This window comes from Bombus terrestris, chromosome 5 (assembly GCF_910591885.1).
Source record: "Bombus terrestris chromosome 5, iyBomTerr1.2, whole genome shotgun sequence".
Classification (NCBI taxonomy): domain Eukaryota; kingdom Metazoa; phylum Arthropoda; class Insecta; order Hymenoptera; family Apidae; genus Bombus; species Bombus terrestris.
Window position 1 is genome coordinate 9,959,380 of NC_063273.1, and position 20,729 is coordinate 9,980,108.

Genomic DNA, 20,729 nt, shown 5'->3' on the forward strand with positions numbered 1-20,729 from the left:
ATGTCCCCGTTAAATGGTGTGTCGTTAATTCATGGAAAAGGAACGATAGCAAAACCTAGAGACCGGATGGTCGCTCGACAAAATTTGTACGCTAATTGTGGGACGTTTTATAGTTCTCGAATTATAGTTCATTAGCGAGACATCCGCGAGGTGCGTCGTGGAATTTGAAAAAAGGCTCGATGGAAGTTTTTCATTCCTGTTGAACGTAAATCTCTCGTGTTGGCCGACGAGCAACAGGCAGCCTGATTGCGATCCCCGCGGGCGACCGAGAGCCGGCGGAACGATTTTGGAGCCGTTCGGTCGATTAACGACCGGTTCGCGTACACTTCTTGACAAATCGATCCTGCTTCCGTATCTGCGCCGCTGCGTGATTTATACGCGCTTAGAATCGGCCGCAGTCCCCAACGAAAATATAAATGACACGCCACGAATATCTCTATTGGTAGATCCACCGTCTATCTACGAAGGGTGATTTCGTTTACATTTGTAAAATGAATACCAACGTGACCGATGAACAATGGTTTAGATCGTGAGATGTTGTTCCCATTTGAAACGTCGCTTCTTAAGAACCACACACATTTCGTTTCAGATTAATCAGCTTAACAGTTAACGGAAAGTAAAGTATGTAAGCAAAAGCTACAAACGAAATTGACAAAATTAAGAGACCAGTACAGATAGCATCGCTGAGAGCGTTATGATCGTAGAATTTTAAATTAAAACATCATCTCCAGGAACATCAAAATACATCAAAAACCACGTCAGACCGTGTCCGAAAGCATAACTGCAATAGAAAATTTATATTACCAGATTCACTTGGAAATATGATTAAAAACGATTGACGTGGTATAAATTGGTAATTCTAGACGAAACTCTGTTCGCAGGTAATTCTCGAAAGGAGGCCACGTTCCTCGACGAAACGATACAGCCGGATGGAATGTGATATCAACAAAGATGAACGAGAGATTCGATGGAGGGTCAGGAAACGAGTCTGGGCCCGAAAAGTATGCAGAGAGGCCATAGAGGAATCGTTGGAGGACGCAAAGAATACACCTGTTGGATTCTGACTCACGACGATGATCCCCTGCGGGGATTCGAGGCGTGCCTTCACGGGCTTGACTCCTTCATTTTCGTTCTCCCGCGGTTTTTATCCGTCGTTCGTGCGGCGAACACCGTTTAGACGACTATCGTTTATCATTACACGGGTTATTATCGAAGCTATAATTATCGGAATTTATCACGCGCCACGGAGAAAGGAGAGTAAAGCGTTTTCGTCTCTATTTCTCATTGGATTTCGACCAAGAACGATTTTCACCTCTGTCTGGCCGATCTCTGAGCCGAGCCGAGGTCGTTTAATACGCCGGTGCTAATTATACCAGCGACATTACCTGGGAAATTTAACGCCTACGGATTATTTGTGCTCTAGGCGGGACGAGAAACGCTGCTGCGTTTGGTCTCTGGCTACTCCAGTTACGTCGATCAAACGGTTTTAGCCATTAGGCTTCCAGCCACGGCGAACCGCAACGATGAACTTTATTAAAGCGTGAGAAAGTCCCCTCCCGGAGGTGATTAAAGCCGCTCGACTAATCTACTTACGCGACGCCGCGGTTTGGAACTCAATAGCGACCCGGCTAAATTGAATGATGCCGTTTGACGCGTGACACGGCCGCTTAAACGTCGCATCGATCATCCGACGTCCTTCGGCCACACCAACTTCAAGAATGAATCGGTCATTTTCTTCCTTATATTCTTCGTGATTATGTGACATATGTGTGGACAGAATCGATGAGAAACTTGAAGGGAATCAGACTTTTAACGAGTGGATTGTAAATGAATTTTTGATTCTGGTGATAATTGGTTATTTATAATTATTTTCGTACGATAGTTCAATAAGATGCAATTTTATCATCTAGTAAGATTATTAGATATTGTCGTTAAGGTTATATAATGTTAATGAAAATTTACGATTTTATTTTAAATTACTAGACTAAATTAACAATATGTAAAAGTAGCGAATCGATGAGTTACTATCCTCCGCTAATAAAAACGTTAAAACAAAATCTCATATATTACTAGCTCATTCTATATTTAGGTTATCCGAAACTTTTCGTTAACTATGCATGATTTATGATTTAGTCAATTACGATTTAATCTCGACGCTGCCAGTAGTTTCCAATAACAAAGTAAGAATATTACTCATCAAATTCTACGCGTGTATCTCGATGTTATTACAAACTCTACCTTATAGCTTACACTTAGTCATCGACGAATCGAGTTTCCGATTAGTATATTAAAAATTACTATTTTGAGATACGTCAATATCGACATATGATTGATTTATTGAGTCGCGATCAAAATCATGCACGAATCTTTCTCTATGACGTGCGTATCATTAAACTCGCACGAGAAATAAGAAACAATAATCTAACTATAAACGTTTTATACAAAATAGATTCAATTGGTTACTATAATAATTGTATCGCTTACCAATTTTACCAAATTCTACGGATACTATCTTTTATAAGTATTTCAAAGATACAACGAAAAAACGTTTTTCGACAATTATTTGGAAGTATTCAAATACTTACGAACGTATATACTTGATACTATATGATATAGTATACCAGTTGCCTATATTCCTCGACCAACAACGTCCAATTGAATCATCCAGCAGTTTTCAATCTCGCCACCCTCGAGCGAGCGAACACGTCGAGCGGGCGACTCGCTAATTCAGCCAACATAATGCCGGTGACTTCCACGTGGGCCCAGCGACTGTGACGTCACATCATTGATAGAGGCGCCCACATTGGATGCTTAGAAGTTGCGGATATTGTGTCAAGAATAGATACGCCAACGGGTTTGCTTATTTGCGATTCGTTGTCTGTGTATGGAAAATGAAAATGAAAATCGACGAAAGTTTGCGATTCAACGGACGAGAGAAAATGATCATTGTGGGAAAGAGCGAAGGCTCTGGATGAAAATAGGGGGAAAGCGATCGAGGCTTTCGATGAGGCAGAGTAGACAAAGACGCCTCGAGGAACACGACGACAAAGAAGACGCGTCTATATAACGTAGCACGAGATGAAAAAGGATAGAAACACGTGGCTGGAGAAAGGAAAGATGCGAAACGTGGTGTTTGCTCAGAAGACACACACAGACGTCAGGATTGTGCAAAAGCTCGGCTAACTCTCATCTCGCTGATCGTTTCCTGTGCCATTATGCTACCGCTGAAAAGGCGGCTGGTACTCCCTTCTTATGTATGCCTCTTTACGCCGCTATTGAAATCGCAAACGGAGAAAGTCGAAGGACGATTACTCGCCGTGCCAGATGTATACATATGTGCCTGTTTGTTTCTTTCTTTGGTCGTAACCGGTATCGAGTGGCGTGCTTATTAACTGGAAGACTATGGTCTTAAGCGTAGTTTCGACCGAGCGAAGTGCACGCGGTATTCCAGAGAGGAAGATTATCCGAGGGTCTACGATCGATTTCACCGGTCTCGAAATATTTTATCGGATGGCGGTGGTTGGGAAAATTTGTATGTATTGGATAGTCTATGGATTCATACATGCGGATGGAGCTTTTAAGAAAATAGAATTGCTTTGGAAAATTAGGATCTTTCAAATTATCCGTCAAATGCAAATTCAACGTTCCAATTTCTAATAAGAATAATAACCTACTGAGTGGTCGTAACAATTAATACCTATGACTCCGTTCGACGAGATGATCTGTCATTCTCATAAAATGAATTTTAACAATACGTAGCTGTAGTTCTACTCTGTAATGGACACTTTAACCAAGTGTATTAAATGTAAAAGTATATTAAATTATTTAGTCGTAATTTCATGTGACTAGAAAAATTTGATATTACGAGAATGAAATTAAGAGCCTGGTAGGTGTAGAACGCTTCATTGGAAAATAAGCATACGTGCAACCATATGTTGCAAAATAATACGGTTTGCCAACAATTTAAAAATACCTTTCGCGATTTTCGTTCTAATTTATAAATTTCGAAATATTTAATTGTAAAATAAGTTCATCTAATTATTCTTTAGTTGAACAAAAAACCACCCCATACAATAGCCAGGTTCTTCGGTAAAAAGAATCATCGTGTGTAACAAACAAATTTCTTCCCGTATGGTACTTGGTGCGAAGCAACAAGGTTTCAAGGCGGAAAGAAAGGAGATCGTCCGCGTTCCTTTTCGAGCTAAAATCGCGCGAAATCTCATTTAGAGGCGGCGCCCGTGGCTCTATTAAACGGCGGCCTCTTGTTCTCATTCTCGAAATCGTTGAAAGGCAACCGAGTGAATCTCTGCCGGGCGGGCCGGCAATTTCGCAACAATACAGAGGGCTCCGGTCGCTCCATTGGAAAAGGACTTCTACGGGAGCATTGTATCGCGACGTCGATCGCAAATTTCTAGCCCCGATTCCTTTGTCGATGCGGGGCGCGCGAGAGCTATCGAATCCAAAGGATTTCCGGTCTGTTGCTCCTCTATCGACGAGTCGTTACGTAGAATTCCAGTTCGGTTCCAGTCGCTTGGCAACGTCTCCTCGTGTTCCTCTGCCTCTCCTTCTTTTTTCTTTTTGGCTGACCTCTAACTGTGGAATTCTTTTTCAAATCGTCCATTTTCTTTGCTAATGGTCTCGTTTTCTTTGGAGCGACAAATGACTATTAGTGGAATCGTGTGGAGATTTTTGAAGTAAGAGGTTTATAGAAGCGTAGGGAGAAGCTCTTGGCGAACACTGAAATAGTGTAAAACAAGGGCAGCCATAAACTGGAGAAAACATCATATGAACAATATAATATCAACGATACAATATCTTCCGATAATCTTTTCAAGTTGTTCATTTTCTTGGGCAATATGTTTGCTACCTTTAGAACAACAAGTGATTATCAATGGAATCCTATTAAGATTTTCAAAGTAAGAAATTTGTAAAATTCCGGAGAGAAACTGCGGGGAGAAGTTGAAGAACACTAGAACAATGTAAATTTATCATTAATGATAAATCTTGTGCTAAGAAAACAGACAAAGTGGTAGAGAAAGGTGGTCTCTGAATTATTTTCCTTAATAATACGTTACTCTTTCCTAAAATTACAAATAATTATCGACGGGTATGAGTACGAAAACTACAGGAACAAGAATTTCCTAAGATAAAATACAGAAGCTCTTAGAGAACCTCAGAGTGGTACATAATAAATCCTCAACTAAAAGAGACAGCTACTAATTGGAGAAAACGTCTTCAGTTTACGAATTCATACGATTCACCAAACTTCTTTCGTAATACCATACGAACTAGAAGCCGCTTTCCAATTATTACAAACTCCTCGAGGAACACTTGATTCGAGATGCCTAGCAATATATCTTCGCGTAATGAAAAAGCAGTCGTCGAATCTTTAAACCCAAACAGCAGCAGTAGTTCCAGTGAACGATTGCCAACATCCCACCCACGTGATGTGTCACCAGGCCCGGTCAGGCGGCTGTCGAGCGTAATTACGTCGAGACGAACGGCCGATTTCGACGAGTGGCACCGAAGAGATCCTCTGAAGATCCTCGAGAGCAACCATGACGACGTGTTTCCGCGCGCAAGAGGTATACACATCGGCTGAACGTATACGTCAAGGGCTCTCCACTGGAACCTAACGGACCAAATCGAGGCACAGCTCTCCTTTTGTACTATGCCTGTGTGCGCGCATTAAAACTCGCGAGGTACACGTTCGCACGCAGACAGGCAGACACGGTCAGTAGTGGATTATTTGAAGAGCACTAGCGTGTTTGTATATTTCATAACTCGCTCGTGAGGCTCTAAGAAGACCCATGCCGGGGCCCGTTTCTTCCGAGGGCGACAAAGGGTGGGATCGATGCGTTCCCTCTTTCCTCGTTCTGTTCCCACTCGAGAGGAGGACATAAATAGAGTCCCTTAAATTGCTTCCTTTCCGTGAAGGATCTTTTCTCTCCCCCGTCTTCCCGTTCCACTCGCTTTTTCCTTCGTTTTTCTTTACCACGAGCGACTAGGTTCACGGGTGTGTACGTTTCTTTGAGCATTTAGCGCTCCCCAAGCTAATTCAATTATGGGGGGCTATGGGCGCGCAATAAAAAAATATATGGAAAGCAAATATACGTGCAAGCCGCCCCGCTGTTTTTTTTTTTTTCGAGGGTAAGCGTTAAGCACGGAAAACCGTGCTGCGTTATGTGCATATATGTAGGTGTGCGATATCGTGGTCAGGAATTTAGAAAATATCATAGATCTCGTACTATGTTCGGGTTCGTTGGTTTGGTTTCCTGGTATTATAGCAACTATGAAATCATTTTTGCAGCGCGCGTCTTGAAAAACTGCTAAGCTTGACTTTCGTTACGGTAATTGAATATGGAGAATATTGAGTATATGGATATTATCTTTCCTGACTTAAGCTATATTGAAATATTGACTGCATTTAACGATCTCTTAGGAATTCCCACCTCGACTGAATTCTTTGAAGTCTCACCATGACCAATGGACAAAGATCTCTATATCCCAATGACAGAATCGCTCGCTACCAAGCGATTATTTGAAATTTTCAATTAAAGTTGTTATTTATAATTAGCGTTAAAATTCTCAGCTCATGTTTATGAATAGTCGTACAGTGTATGATATTTAATTAGCCCACGAATGGCACGTACTTTAAGTATTCTTACTTTTGACAGGTTAATCCTGTTCGAACGTTTCACACTTTCGAACACGGTCGTCTTTTTGCCTGAGAAAATATCATTATGCTGTTTATGATAATTCGAGACTGGAATGAGAGAAACGTGTGTTTGTTTAAGACGTAATGGAGGATAAATATTTTCTTCTGTCAAGGTTCGTGAAACTGCGTGATTCATTTGAAAATTATTTTTTCTGGACATCATTATTTTTAGTATCGAATATGCTATATATTTGCAGAACTTTATTCCATTCTTCAACGAAAATTTATTTTTCTTTATAGTTGCAATTTGTCTGAATTTATAAAGTTAATAAAATGAGACAGCTATTCTTAACCTGTGGTGCGCGAATCTCCGGAGGCTACGAAGTTCTCGCAAGTTGTTATTGTATTATTTGAATAAAAAATATTTAGTATGTCTATTTACTTATCTATAATGAATCTTTTCTTCCCAAAAAAGTTGTTCAGCAGTTGAAGTGTGTTTTAATTACTTAATTATTAGTGGTTAAATGATTATTTAATTACTTAACATACTTGGCATACTGAGGATTTTAGTCTTTGGTGTCCGCGATAACAAGAAATTATTTAGATGGGGTTCGTGGTAAACAAAAGGTTAAGAATTATTGAAATAACACATTTTACTTACCGTCCATCGGAAGGTGAAATGAAGTTGTAGGGTGACAGGTTCGCTTAGGGTGAAGGTGTTCTGGCCGAGGGCGTGACTAGATACGTTGCCAAAGCTGCAGGAGCCGATGGCGGTGACATTCGACTGATATTCCTTCAAGCAGAGCCAGAAGGCTGTCGAGCACGGTGTCGTGCACGGTGGTAATTCTCCCTTTCCTCCGCCATCACCTCCTCCGCCGCAACACCTACCGTCCACCAGGGTGCCCCTGTTGTTCGTTAGCGAGAGGATCTGTACCTCGAAGAATCCGCTCGCGTTCGTAGCCTATGACAATCGACAAAAGTATATTTATAATACTGTTCATAAACTTCGATCATACTATCGAAGAATTAATCTTTTATACGAGTTTATCAGTTAGAAAAATTGTATGATATGAAAATAAATTTTTCTTTGAATATTTATTCTATATTATTGTATTTGGAGGAAAATATTGAATATCATATAATGAAACATAAGTAATGGATATTAAATATACATAATAGAATTCCATTTATCCGAACTTGTCGGTGGGGAACAGTTTATATAACAGGAGTTCACATAATAGGAGCTCACCAATTCTCCTCGCTACCTATTATCTTTCGTTCACATAACAGTTCACGTTCAGACAAGTGAATTCAATCAACAAAAGTGCAGTTAATCGGGAATTAATTAAAATTTTGTTCCAACAAGTGAACTTGAGATAAATGGAGTTCTACTGTGTTATATTTGTTGGAATTATTTCTGAAAAGAATAGGAAAGCGTTAAATATTATAGTTATATTATAATTAATATTATAGTTATCTTTTGTAACTTTTTTCTTATGGTATTAAATTACCAGGTTATCACTGAAGGAAGATGTTATTGCAATTTAAAATATTATATTTTTAAAATTAACATCTGTGAGTCTATCATTTATTGAAACAATACATTGAATAGATCATCGAAAAAGAGTCCAGTTAAGTTGCAGCAATTTATATTTTGATCCGTGCACATATCACGTTTACATCTGACATTTGGATACCCCTAATGGCGCATTAAACTCTATCAGTGCGTTTACATTAGCGACGAAGCTGTCGCTGTTTTTCCGTTCAATATGAAGGCGAATTTATCGGGCTCGTTACGCGGAGAAAACGGTCCGCATTAAACACAGCACGATTTCATTCGGCTCTTTCTAATGGGCATAATAAAACAGCGGGATTTTCCAGCTCGGGTCCCGCGAAAACGGAAGTCTCCGCGGCCTTAGGAGGCGAAAGGCCCCTCGAGTATCTATTACGAACGCTTCGCCAACTTCGAACCGATTCGCTGGAAAAAGTCGAACTATTTCGAAACTATATTCGTGCTCTGGCAATTTTTCGATGCTCCCTGTTCACCTTTCCATTCTGACATTATTTTTTTTGTACTTCATCCCCATGTTTCGTGTGATACCACGTGATTCGCAAAAGAATGTTTCTTTAAAAATATCCTATGGTTTAATACTGTCAAAATTCCTTACGATAGGATAATACAACTTAGTTCTACAAGATTTGAACACGATATAATGTCCCGATGCTTCCTTTCATCTTTCATGTTAATATCCCAATTTTGTATTTCGCTTTCAAGCTGTCAGTCGTCAGAAATTAGATGGTAATACGAATTCCTAATAAATACTGATTCCTAAAAATCTCAGATTAAACTCGTAACTAGCTTCAGGAATATTGACTCATTTTCATGCTACTTCCTGTAGTTGCAAAATATTCCAAAATATTTCCCATGCTTGTTATTCTCGGCGATAGCAGAAAATTGAAATTTCATAATTTTGCTCTGCAAGAAATTCATTTGCCTAGAAAGGTTCTTCAATCCGACTCTCAACTTTCAAGAGATTTAACTTCGATACCTTCTATAAATTGGCAGTTCAGGTTAGTCTACACGAAAGTCCATCTACTTTCCCATTCACGGTCAAAATTGCGCGGGGGATCTCGCAACCGCGCCGATGCCGCAACCCGTGGTGAATTTACATCGGCCTCTCGCTTTTGCCCACGTACGATTAACAATAAAAGCGGCACGAAATCGTCTCGTTTCAACGGCGGAGAGTCTTCCTTTCGTTGCAGTTACGAAACGCTCTCTATGTATGCTTCGCCTATACCTATCGGTTTCTAATGCATCGAGCGAGCACGTGTATTCGACGTACTCATACACTAAACGTATATATTATATGTGTATTTATGCACGTATTGATATACGTATGTGCCTAGACGTGGATACGTGGATATACAGGGTGTACCAGACTTTGAAAGTCAAACTTCGTCAGTATATTCTATAAGTATAACCGAATGATAAATATCGTATAAACTCAGATCATTAAAAATCTTTATTAGAAAGTTAGAATAAAAATATGAAATACGAAGAGAATTTCTCGAATTTTATGCCAGATAGATATTAATATTCGTGTGTACGATGAATTAGTACAAGGAGAGATTGGTCCGTTTTAAATTCGTGGTAAAAGTAAAGCCAGGAAGATTGTGTGGTCAAAATAAGACGAAAATCAAGAGTAACGAAGTTGCAGGTAAATTCACGTATACTCGACAAGACTTGATTTCCTCGAGAACGTAGCTTTCAAAGCAATTTTCTTATTCTCCACTTCTGTCTTATTTTCAGCCATAGGATCCCTTCAACTTTGCTTGTACCGCCAATTTAATACCACGATGTATTTTCGTTTATCATTTGAAATAACGAAGACACCCTGTACGTATAAGTGCATCGAGCGAACGAGCATACACGGACGAGCCCTGGGGGCCTATGTAATTATCGTAAGAGTAAGATCGAAGGTAGAAAGCGCAGAGGATCGTCTGCTGGCCTTTCCACGACGCGCTTCCTACTATGTTATATAACGTCGTCTCGCGAGTGACATTTTCGCTCTTGCTAGAGCCAAGCTTCTGTGGTTTCGTGCGAACACCGTGAAACAGTAAGAAGGGTAGAGGCTGGCAACTTCGCCAGGATGAATCCCGCGGAAATTGAAGAGTAAATCACGGATAATGTCCGGCTGTGGCGCACGGGAAATGGAGGAGCCATCAAGCGAACATTCGCGCGAGGGACACAATGCAGTGTTCCTTCCCTCGAACGAGGAATCTTCGTTAAAACGAAACGTGTCCTCGCATTATCGTTACCGCGAATAGGCAGTTTGTTCAATGATGAATCTTCGGTTGGAATTTCTGCGATCGTTTCGAACATATTGCAGAAGCCAATGAGGAATGTGTAGATATATGTATTCGATGTCTGCTTGTTTGATAATCTCTTCTTAACTCTTTGTACGTTTGATTTATACCAAGTAGTGCGATCTTGTGTGGCAAGTTCAATTTTTAGATCTGTCGATGACGCATTGATCATTAGAATCTTGAGGAAAGATAAAGTAGAAGTTATATTTGATGCCTGTTAAACCCTTTTTTGTACATTGCGTAGGGCAACACGGACAATTCTGTCCGATATTTGAATTAACTGATGATCCAATTGTCAGAATTATGAGAATAAAGCAAAGATTTGAAGTATATAGTATTACGACGGAAGTGATAATAATGTATCAGTAGAAAGATAAGTACAATGAGAAATTCTGTTTGATATTTGGATCGCCTGATGCAAAAAACTACTGTTTAACTAATTTACATAGGATACTGCACATAAAATATTTGTCAAATTAGACTCTCGTATTTATTATATTCCATAATCCAGAGTTATACAATAGACGTTTCACTTACCAAGCAGTTCGCTCAACCAACCTATAAACCTAAACTTTCCTGCCAGATAATAATCTACATCGAAGTTCGTCGAGTTATCAGGTTCAACATCAAGATCTTCAAACTAAACTCTCTCTCTCTCTCTCTCTCTCTTGAATCCTCTTATTAACAAATATATTTTTTTCTATACATATTTTCCCACATACACAACCAGCTTGCACAACACTGGTACATCCCGTACGCGATTCTAAAAAGATCTAACCGAGCTAAACGTCGATAATACACAGCCTGCCGGCAATATCCGTTAACGGCGACGAGAGTCTTTCTCCTCGAGGGGAATATATCAATCCAGCGTGCAAACGGTGAGTATGTCGTGGCCGTAAAACGAGCAGCGTGCGTTTGCTCGAGCGGTTGGTCTCGGTTGGTACCGCGGGCGATCGTCGTCGTCACGTTTACGACGCTTGGACCTTCACTTGGTCCAAGAAGCGGTGTGTTTCCGCCCTGTTCCGCGGCTGTGTTTGACCAGCCCGGCAGTGTAACGACCGTTCCTCTTCTCTGTCGTTTTATTAGCCGTGCATACTTATTCTGGAGGCACTCGCCTCTGGAGTAACCCGTTGCCTCCGAAAGCAGCTGAAAACCGTGAACGACTGTGACCAGGGTATAAGGGGGATTGCGTTTGCGTGGCCAAAGTTTGCACAGTCCGCTCACGTGCCGACGTGAAATTGCTCGGAGCCGCGGAGATGGCTTTCAGGCCGCCGACACGGAAGAACATGGCCTTCTTCAAAACTGGCATCGGTCAGTACGTTCGATGATACGTATACGGATGGGTATCGTCGTGGATACGAGGTTGGAATTCTTAACAGTCGATCGCTGTGCCATGACGCTACTCTTTCTCACGCGGCCGAACCGGTGAACTATGCGCGCCAACGCGTGATCTGATTCTCTTATGTTGGATTAATTGGGACGATTAGACGTCCCGTAAGAAATTTGTGGCTTCTTTTAGAACTTGCTCTTGTATTTCAGCACGCGTTTGACTGTGTTCCTAGTTGTATATAATTAGTCGTGTTTAAGCTAGGTCGTCGAGGAGTCATATGACATTTTATTGTTGGATTTCTTCGAAAAAAACTTCTATCCATATTGACGAAAGTTTGAAACTTCAGACTGTATATATTAATATACTTAATCTGACGCTGAAGATTCTCGGATTTTTTGAAAGTCTAAAATAACCTTCCGTTTAATTCAAATAAATTCGTCGTAAATAAAACGTGTTCAACAATGCGCGATCGATTAAGCCTACGTTTATCAATGTGCGAAAGGAAAGAACTTCAATAGACGAATATCAACAGTCAAACAGTATTACGACCTTAAGGAGAATTTTTGTTAAAATCGAGAATTCTCAAGACTGGCAAAGAAATGTTTAAAATCTCTGTACGGAAAGATTTACTGTAGTTTAAGGATCTTTATGACTGGAATTTATGCAAAGAATATAGCCTGGCATAAAAACGACATTTGTGTCTCTGGATGATGCTCGAGCATCGTGAAGAGGCTCGATCCGTTGTTTTCCCACAAGGTCGGGCTCCACCCAGGGATAATTGAAGTCTCTCAGAGCTGTCGAGAGGTGTAATAAAGGTGGACACCTCGTATTAACGTCCACTTCCCATCGTGCTCCGCGCCTCTCGGCCACAGAACAATCACTTTGCCCGTGGTGCTCGCTTTCACGGTTATTAGGTCAATTGTGCGAAAGCTCATCTTTCACCGGGTACCTCCTTCGTGAAGTCGATTGTTCTTTCGGCAACATTGTTTCCTCTCGACCGTGTTCTGTAATCCTATTCTTCGAATCTTGTACGCGTAACTCCGCTTGACGATAAATTTTTACTTTCGATGCAGTTGAGTGTGATATTTTCTTGTATATTTTCGTAATATTATAAAATTGTTTACGTATTAAATACATATAGGTATCATAAAGTGTATGTTTTATTATAAAACATAAAGTAACGCAAGTATCGTTGCGATAAAATAACGTTTATGGTCAGATACGTGACAACAGTATAAGCGTAAGTATAAGAAAAAGGATTTGGAATTTAAGAGTAGATATTCAAATAGAGAAAAAATCCTAATAAATAAGGGTTAATAAAAATTAATATTTTCAACGTTATACAAAACATTTCGCTTCTAATCACGTGTCAATTTTCATCCATCGCGAGCACTCTATAAATCGTCATAAATACACGAGAATCTGAGTATGTTCACTTGTATGCATTCCCTTCTATTTAATTCTATTCTGTGCGTTCTCTACATAATGTACATATTAGTAAAACAAAGTTCGCTATGGTATATCGAGTGTCATTGGATTCGAATTGCTTATGAAATATTTGCTAATACGATAAAACATTCTGATAATGTACTCCTTCCCATAATACGCATGTCACAATGAAAGATATGTTCACTCAATTCTATTGATCGTTCCTGGTAACGTTTCGCAGTTATGAAAGATTAATCCGCTTAGGAGGACGTTTAGTAACTGTCAAGCCGTTTGTCGGAAGTCCAGCGAAGTCATACAGCGGTCGATGCAATGAGCCAAGACTTGTCTACGATTTTTCGCGTCCGATTCGTGCGAATACATGCACGATCATGGCAGTAGTACCGTAATATAAACAGGCATTAACGCAGCAACCGGTTAAATGCGTAAGAAAACGATGCACAGAGCCGACGCTGCATCAGTCATTAAAGTGTCAACTACCTCCAGCTGCTACTTAAAACCTTCCACTTCGTCAGGGCATCGTCTGTCTTTCGAATGACTGAAATTACCGCGCTTTTTCGAAGTTTCCTCCGCGAGTTACTCTTTCTTGTTACATTGTCAGACACGTTATTGCTACGGTCTCCTAAAAGACTTTCTAGATGAAGATGTATCTAAGATGACCTCTATTTGAAAGGCTTATGGCTTTGGAATTGGAGTTCAATGAATCTTTAGTAAAATTGGAAAAAGTTAGAAATTTGTAACGTCTATTAAAACCTAACAGTAAATATACTATCACGTACTGGTACTAATACACATATTGTCAAATTTTACTGTAATTTTTACTATAAGATACTTGAATAATATATATATATATATATAAATATTATAAATATATATGAATTATATATATAATTATAAATTATAATTATAAATTATATATATATATATAAATATTATAAATATCATATATATAAATATTTAATTTGTAAAACTATATTCTTTATTATTTTACGCCACTTCTTTTAATTATCACGTAATTTATATTCTAATAAGGATTAAATTAAACAAATCCTGTAGATCTTTAGTGTTTACTATAAAGCAATCAATTCTGAATTTATAAGATTATACTCTTTAATATTTTACATTTCACGCTTTCTTTACCTAGCACGTAGTTTATAACATAACAAAGAAATCTAAAGTCTTACAAAACTCTAATGCTACAAAATTTATTCTGACAGTGTAAGTTTAAAGGTCTGTTACGTTACACGCCATTCCCTTAGCCCATATCGTATCGTAACAATATTATAAAAATATTTATCCACGATATGATCCACGCAATGATCACCATTACATTCTTCATATTTTTTAAGTAAAATATCTCAAAGATGTTAAAAATTCGAGCAACGGAGCTTACATTTTGTCCAATGCTGAAAACATCGTTATATCGGTGGACCACCAAGGATCTGCGTAAAAAAGAGATCGGTTGCTGACACGGGGAAACAAAGGAGCGGCGTTTTGTCACCAGATTGATTTCTGGACACCTGGTACACGAGAGTAGAGGGTTTTACGCGCGTTTTAGGGCTCCTTTCTGAGAGCATTACCGTGGCCGTCGACGCGTATACACCTCTGCTCGTGACTTGTTACGAGTTTGCCGGGCCTCTCGACGTGCACGACGAGGATGAGTCGTTTCTCTCTGCCGTCCGTGTGCCGATTCGCAAGAGAATAGCCTTTCCTTTCCGCATAGCCAAGGTGCAGCGAGCCATACCTCGCTTCGGCTCTTAGTCTTCTGCGCGTCGAACATCGCGGGAGTTAATACGAATAACTCATTCGACCGAAAAAACGGCCGCGGAACGCATACTGAGAAACGATCCTACCGTATCCTTACCGCCGGTTCTCATGGAATTTTCTACGCCTGTCCTGAAGGATGTCGACGGAAGTCGATACTGTTTCCGAGCTTCTTTCCTTTGATCCCATATTCACTTTTCTTGTGTCGACTAATAAATTTTAATAATAATTTATTTGATTTTGACGAAACGCGAGCCGATTATAATTTTTTCAACCGCTTCCTCATATAATCTTCTAACTCATCCTTCCATACTTTACTCGTATCCTTAATGTAGTTTTTACATACTAATAGTGTACGTTAGAAGTTCTTCCTATTCCAACGCTACGTCTTCCTTGTATTAGATTGTCCAAAATGTTTCTTTCGTTTTATAAGAAAATAATAGACGCACAATGTTTTTTGTTTTATATCAGTTTATTGAATTATGCACGAACGTAATAATAGAAATAGAACGAAATGGATCATACCTAATTCAATAAAATAATATAAAATAGAAATTGTTATTTATCTATTATCACCTTATGAAACGAAAGAAACTTTTTGGACAACCTAATACTTTTATCTTGATTTGTTGTTCAGTTCGAAAAATTAGATATTAAATAGTCAGCTATGGGTAGTGTTTGGATAATTGGATTTAAGGTGGGATTAATCAAAGTGGATATACGAATTCATAGTTTCTTTTCATCCTCCTTTATATGCTAATGCATTCAAGCGAAAAGACATTGATTGATAGCAGGAGCGACATTTTCTTAATTAAACATGGCTTTCGCTCAAATTCTGTGTTTAATGTTCCATATTTAACATTTAATCTCTAACAATCTGGGTTACAGGTGGTTTCGACATAGTCTCGGGGAAACATCTTAAAAATTTCCAATTCTCGACGTAATTTGCAATACAAAGAAAGTTCGAACGCACACATCTCATTTAGATCTTGAATTATTTTTATACGATCAGCGAATAGTAAACCAGCCTGATCAATCTTTCCTATGAAAATGTAATCAAAACGATTCGATGCTAACAAAATCACCAAACATCCTATCAATCCAAAGATACTATCAGAAATATTCCAGTTTTATATCGGAAAGAATTCATTTAACAATTATCCTAACTCTTAACTGTCTGGTGATTGATCGAAGAAGTAGCAAAGAGGCTAGAATAATCTATTCCATGGACTTCGGGACGATATTAAATGGCTGTGTTCTTCGTAGAAATAATTGAGCACTCGAGTTGGAACAAGAAAGAGGTCGAAGAGGAGGATCGTCGAACGAAACAGGTTGTAAGTGACTCATGGGAATGGATTATCGATAAAACCGTATTCCTCTTTCGCTGTTGGCGGAGTGCTCCTCAATCAGACGCCTTAATAACAGCATGACTCTCGAAAACGCGGCGATCATCGTCGATAATCGAGAGTAAATGGTGCACGGGGACGTTCGTTTAAGCGAGTTAATTGTTATCAGCGATCTCATTAGCGCGTATAAAGTTGGGGGCGGGGTAACGTTTATACGGAATACGTATAATTATGTAAATGCCTAATTAGAACTGGATGCAATTATGTAAAAGCAAGTGTGTGTTTAATATCTTAATTGAAAAGCAGCTAACCAGCCAAGCTCGTTATGGGGATGGATCAATGAAAGTATCATTATCCTCGTTCGTGCATGCTAATTAGCGAGTTCCAGTTTTGTTTCTGATACTTTAAGATTAGATGTGCGTGCATAGAAGTATACAAATCAAGCAGCGACGGTGAGTAAATCTGTGCTTTGGAAATCCAGGAAATCCGAGAACGAGGAAATGAACGCTGGACGTGATTGAAGCGGAGGAAATTACGTATTCGAACCCGGAAGTTTCAGTTCAAAAGCTATGCCTCTTTTATTTATTTAACTTATTTTTGGAATACTTGTGAGAATAAAATTCGCTTTACTAAAGTTCTCTGATTCGAGAAACTTGAAATCAATAATGTGAACCTGTTATTTTACTTCTTATATTCTTCCTTATTTACTTATATTTCCCTTCTTCTTTACTTATATTCTTCCAGTTTGAAGTTGAACATTTCTCAACTATTTACTGATTTGGAAGAAACGACGAATGCTATCTAACGAAATGATAATTCTACTTTTGTACTTATAAACCCTTGAACCAATCTGAGTTTGGCTTTTTATGTGTTTTATGGATATCCTCAAATACTTCTTCTTTTATTTTCTTTCTTCCAACTGATTTATATCTACAAGTTGATGTTTATCTTCTGCTTGTTTCGAACAAGTCATTACAAAGACATTTTTTGAAGAAGTCAGATGCAACATGTTTAACACGATGACTTCCAGTAAGCTGAGTATTATTTACCCCTTTAATTATTATTTACTCCGAATTATAATGTATTTCAATACTGTTTTTATACCAACGAGCAAAAAGAATTTGTATCGTTCTAAGATGTTTCACGTACAACTCGACCAAGAATTCATACACACCAATTAGAATTCTTATCTCGTTCAAACTCGAGATATCCTTTGAATCCGATTAACCCGATCAATCTACTTTCTCTGCACATCCGAACCTAATCAACCAGCCGATCACCTAACGAACTTCCTCCGTAACAATGCATACAGTGGATCAATCGTCCCATCTTCGACGACCATCGTGATCCTCGTTCTTCCCAATACGATGCAGAGAAAACGAGAGAAAAGAAAGAGAGAAGGGAAGAGGGCCAGTTGCTCACGCGACCCAAGTCGAACCGGAAAAGGAACAAAACTTCGAAGTCTGCGGAGGGTGCACGCTGCGCTGGTTGCGCGATGGGTGCACGATGGGTGCCTCTACGGGCTCTATGGCTCGAGAACGGCAACAACAACAACTGACGCGAATTCGATTTCGAAAATCGTCCGGGCCCTTTCATTTTATCTTTGAGCTCCTAAGTCGTAGGTAGTAATTACCGGTGGCCGCTACCTGCCCCGCCGAAATAGACTCGGCCGGAGCACCATTTAATTTTACACCGTAGCACGGACGAATCGTTGCTCCGTGAAACACGTTGCTCGAATCCTTCGCCCATGTATTCGCGTATATACGCGCGCATGTGTACGTTTCAACGACCATATATCTCTCTGTTTTCGCGGAGAGGTCTATACTTAATATCGCTACCCACTCGATCCCATCCGCAGCCAGCTCGATCAGCCACAAATTACCAAAATAATTAAAAACTGTTAGCTCGCGTGGGAAGTCCTCCCGGGCTGTTCCGTTCTTCGACTACCGATCATCGAGCAAGGACGATTTTAATCGGTCCGCTCTTTCAGCCCGCCAGTAGGTGGAGAGAATAGAATAAATTAATCCGGTCGTTTCTTTTAGTTCGTTCCTCCTTTCTCGTTTTCGAGTGAAAGTTCGTACGGTGGATAGGGAGCAGAAGCTGACGGAGGCGTTGTTTTGGCGACGTTGATCGAGTGTGTTGATCGTTTCACGCCTCCTCTCGCTTTTATAGAATACCACTGCCTCTCGCGAGAAATTCAGACTGTAATTCGTGATAGGGACGTGATTTGGCGCAATCGAGATCGGATTGATAGAGTACTGTGTCTATAGAATGACTAATTACGTTTCCGACACGGTAAAATCTTCAAAGTTAGCGGAGATTGTAATTAGTTTGAGCAATCAACCCCGTGTTCTGTGTTTTCAGTGAAATGCTGACAAATAATGCGCGCCATTTTCTACGAATACCAAATACATCGAATATCAAACAGAATGCTAGCGAAATAGATATTTAATGAGTAAACTCTTGGAAGATCAAATATTCTAAGTTCTAAATATTTACAAAATGTCCGAAATTCTTCAAAGGTACCACTACATAAAACGTTAAAAATCCATCAAATCCAAAGGTTATTTTTAGAAAATCCTTGAAAAATTCTCCAAAAATTTCTCACAAAACACACCGGCCAACGTCTTACCCTCTACAGAGGGATTTTTTCTGTTTACTAAATTACCCAGCAGGAATTCCTCCTGTGTACACAGGGCAACCCGACGCAATTTTCTGAACGGTCGTCTCCAGACGCACAGCAGAGCCGGAGGACGCCGACGGATGAAATTTTTACCGGGTCGATCGGCATTTTCTCAGGCGATTTAAGAAGTAATCGTTGCGTGGGTGTATCGTGTTCTCCGTGGGAAGAGCCATGGGAACTTGTCGCCGCTACTAAAAACGGCAGGCTGTTATCGATGAGCTTTTGTTGGCCCGGTCAAGGGTGGATGAAACACGATCGGCGAGTAAGCCTGGCGTACGGAGGGGAGAGGATCATCCAGTTTCTTCAACCTGATCCGTCTACCTGGCGGGAATCGAACGCTCGAAACAAGAAGAACAGGTGTGAGTCAAGACACTCGAAGGACTAGAGGCATCCGACGTCGATGCAGACGTTAGTCTCGCTCTATTAACTAATACCCTTGGTATCCCAAACTTCGTGCCACGCAAAGGTCTCAATAACAACCTGTTTCCCTCGTTGCTCGCCGGCTGCTGTCTTTCGTTGAGCTTCGGTTCTGCTGGAGATAAATGATGCGACGTTGTTGTGATTTTTCAATGCCGATGTTGTGATCTGTACGCTTTGGTTCGTTTGAAAATTTGATATATAGACGACGACGCGTTATGATTTTGTAATGATGATGTTATATGATTCGTAGATTTATATTTTTAATGATTTGATTGTGAATTTTGATGAGTTTATGGCAAATCTGAAGGTGCAGAACACATAGAACGTATATAACGTGGAAAAATATGAAGTATAACGTGAAGAGTTTAGTACTTGTCGTAATATTTAATAGACAAAACATCATTCTTTGTATGGATTTCATTTTTCTTAATTATAATATGTTTATCGAGGTATGAATTTCTATAATTATATGCAGTTCAATGATCGTGTAATACATGTAAGTTTGAGGTTTCGATATTGCGAATATAAAGGTGTCGAATCGTATAGTTTTATCAGTGTAAATTGTTTTATTTTCTTGTATTAACGAAATCATACAACTGTATGCACTGTATTATTAAAAAATGTAGAATTGTTGAATGTACAGCTTACCGGTACAAAATTACACCGTTAATTTTCATTGGGTTCTATATTTCTAATAACGGTATCGCGTACTTTGTATTGTATTCTTAGGAAACTGCATTATTGTCAAAAAGTACAGAGTCACCACTAGGAAATCGCAACGCTATGGCATCGTTGTGCCTTATATACACAGTATGTATTTCTAATAACGGGATCGTGCTTCGCGTACATCGCGATTAGAAATATAAACTTGCCAACGTCACATACGACGTCATTATTGCAAAGTCACAACAACAGCACGTTTTATTATTCGTTTGTATTGAGCCTAAAATGCAACGATTAAACGGTTTCAATATCAACATTTAATGACAATTTCGTATTTAAGTTGTATTTATTGGAAGAGAAAGAAACGTATAGGTTTTACATACGAAAGTAAAAAATATCACTATTACGAATATTATTCGATTATGAATTTATAGCAGAGTTCGAAAAAGTAATTTGATTTTAGATCGATTTTCAGTTGGTTTCTATTGGTTTAATCAAATTACTAAATTACTGTCTCGTCAATTGATATCTCCAAACGATAACTATCATCTT

General features: G+C 39.4%; 1 protein-coding gene across 2 annotated transcripts in view; it reads right to left on the minus strand.

Moving 5' to 3' along the window:
- Positions 1 to 20,729, minus strand: part of LOC100649805 (protein jagged-1) — a 57,050-nt gene that overhangs the window by 25,261 nt on the left and 11,060 nt on the right. For both annotated transcript variants that reach the window (XM_048406090.1, XM_012308400.3), the window contains exon 2: positions 7,320 to 7,619. In XM_048406090.1, the coding sequence (XP_048262047.1) occupies positions 7,320 to 7,619 (300 nt within the window). The remainder of the gene's footprint in view (positions 1 to 7,319; positions 7,620 to 20,729) is intronic.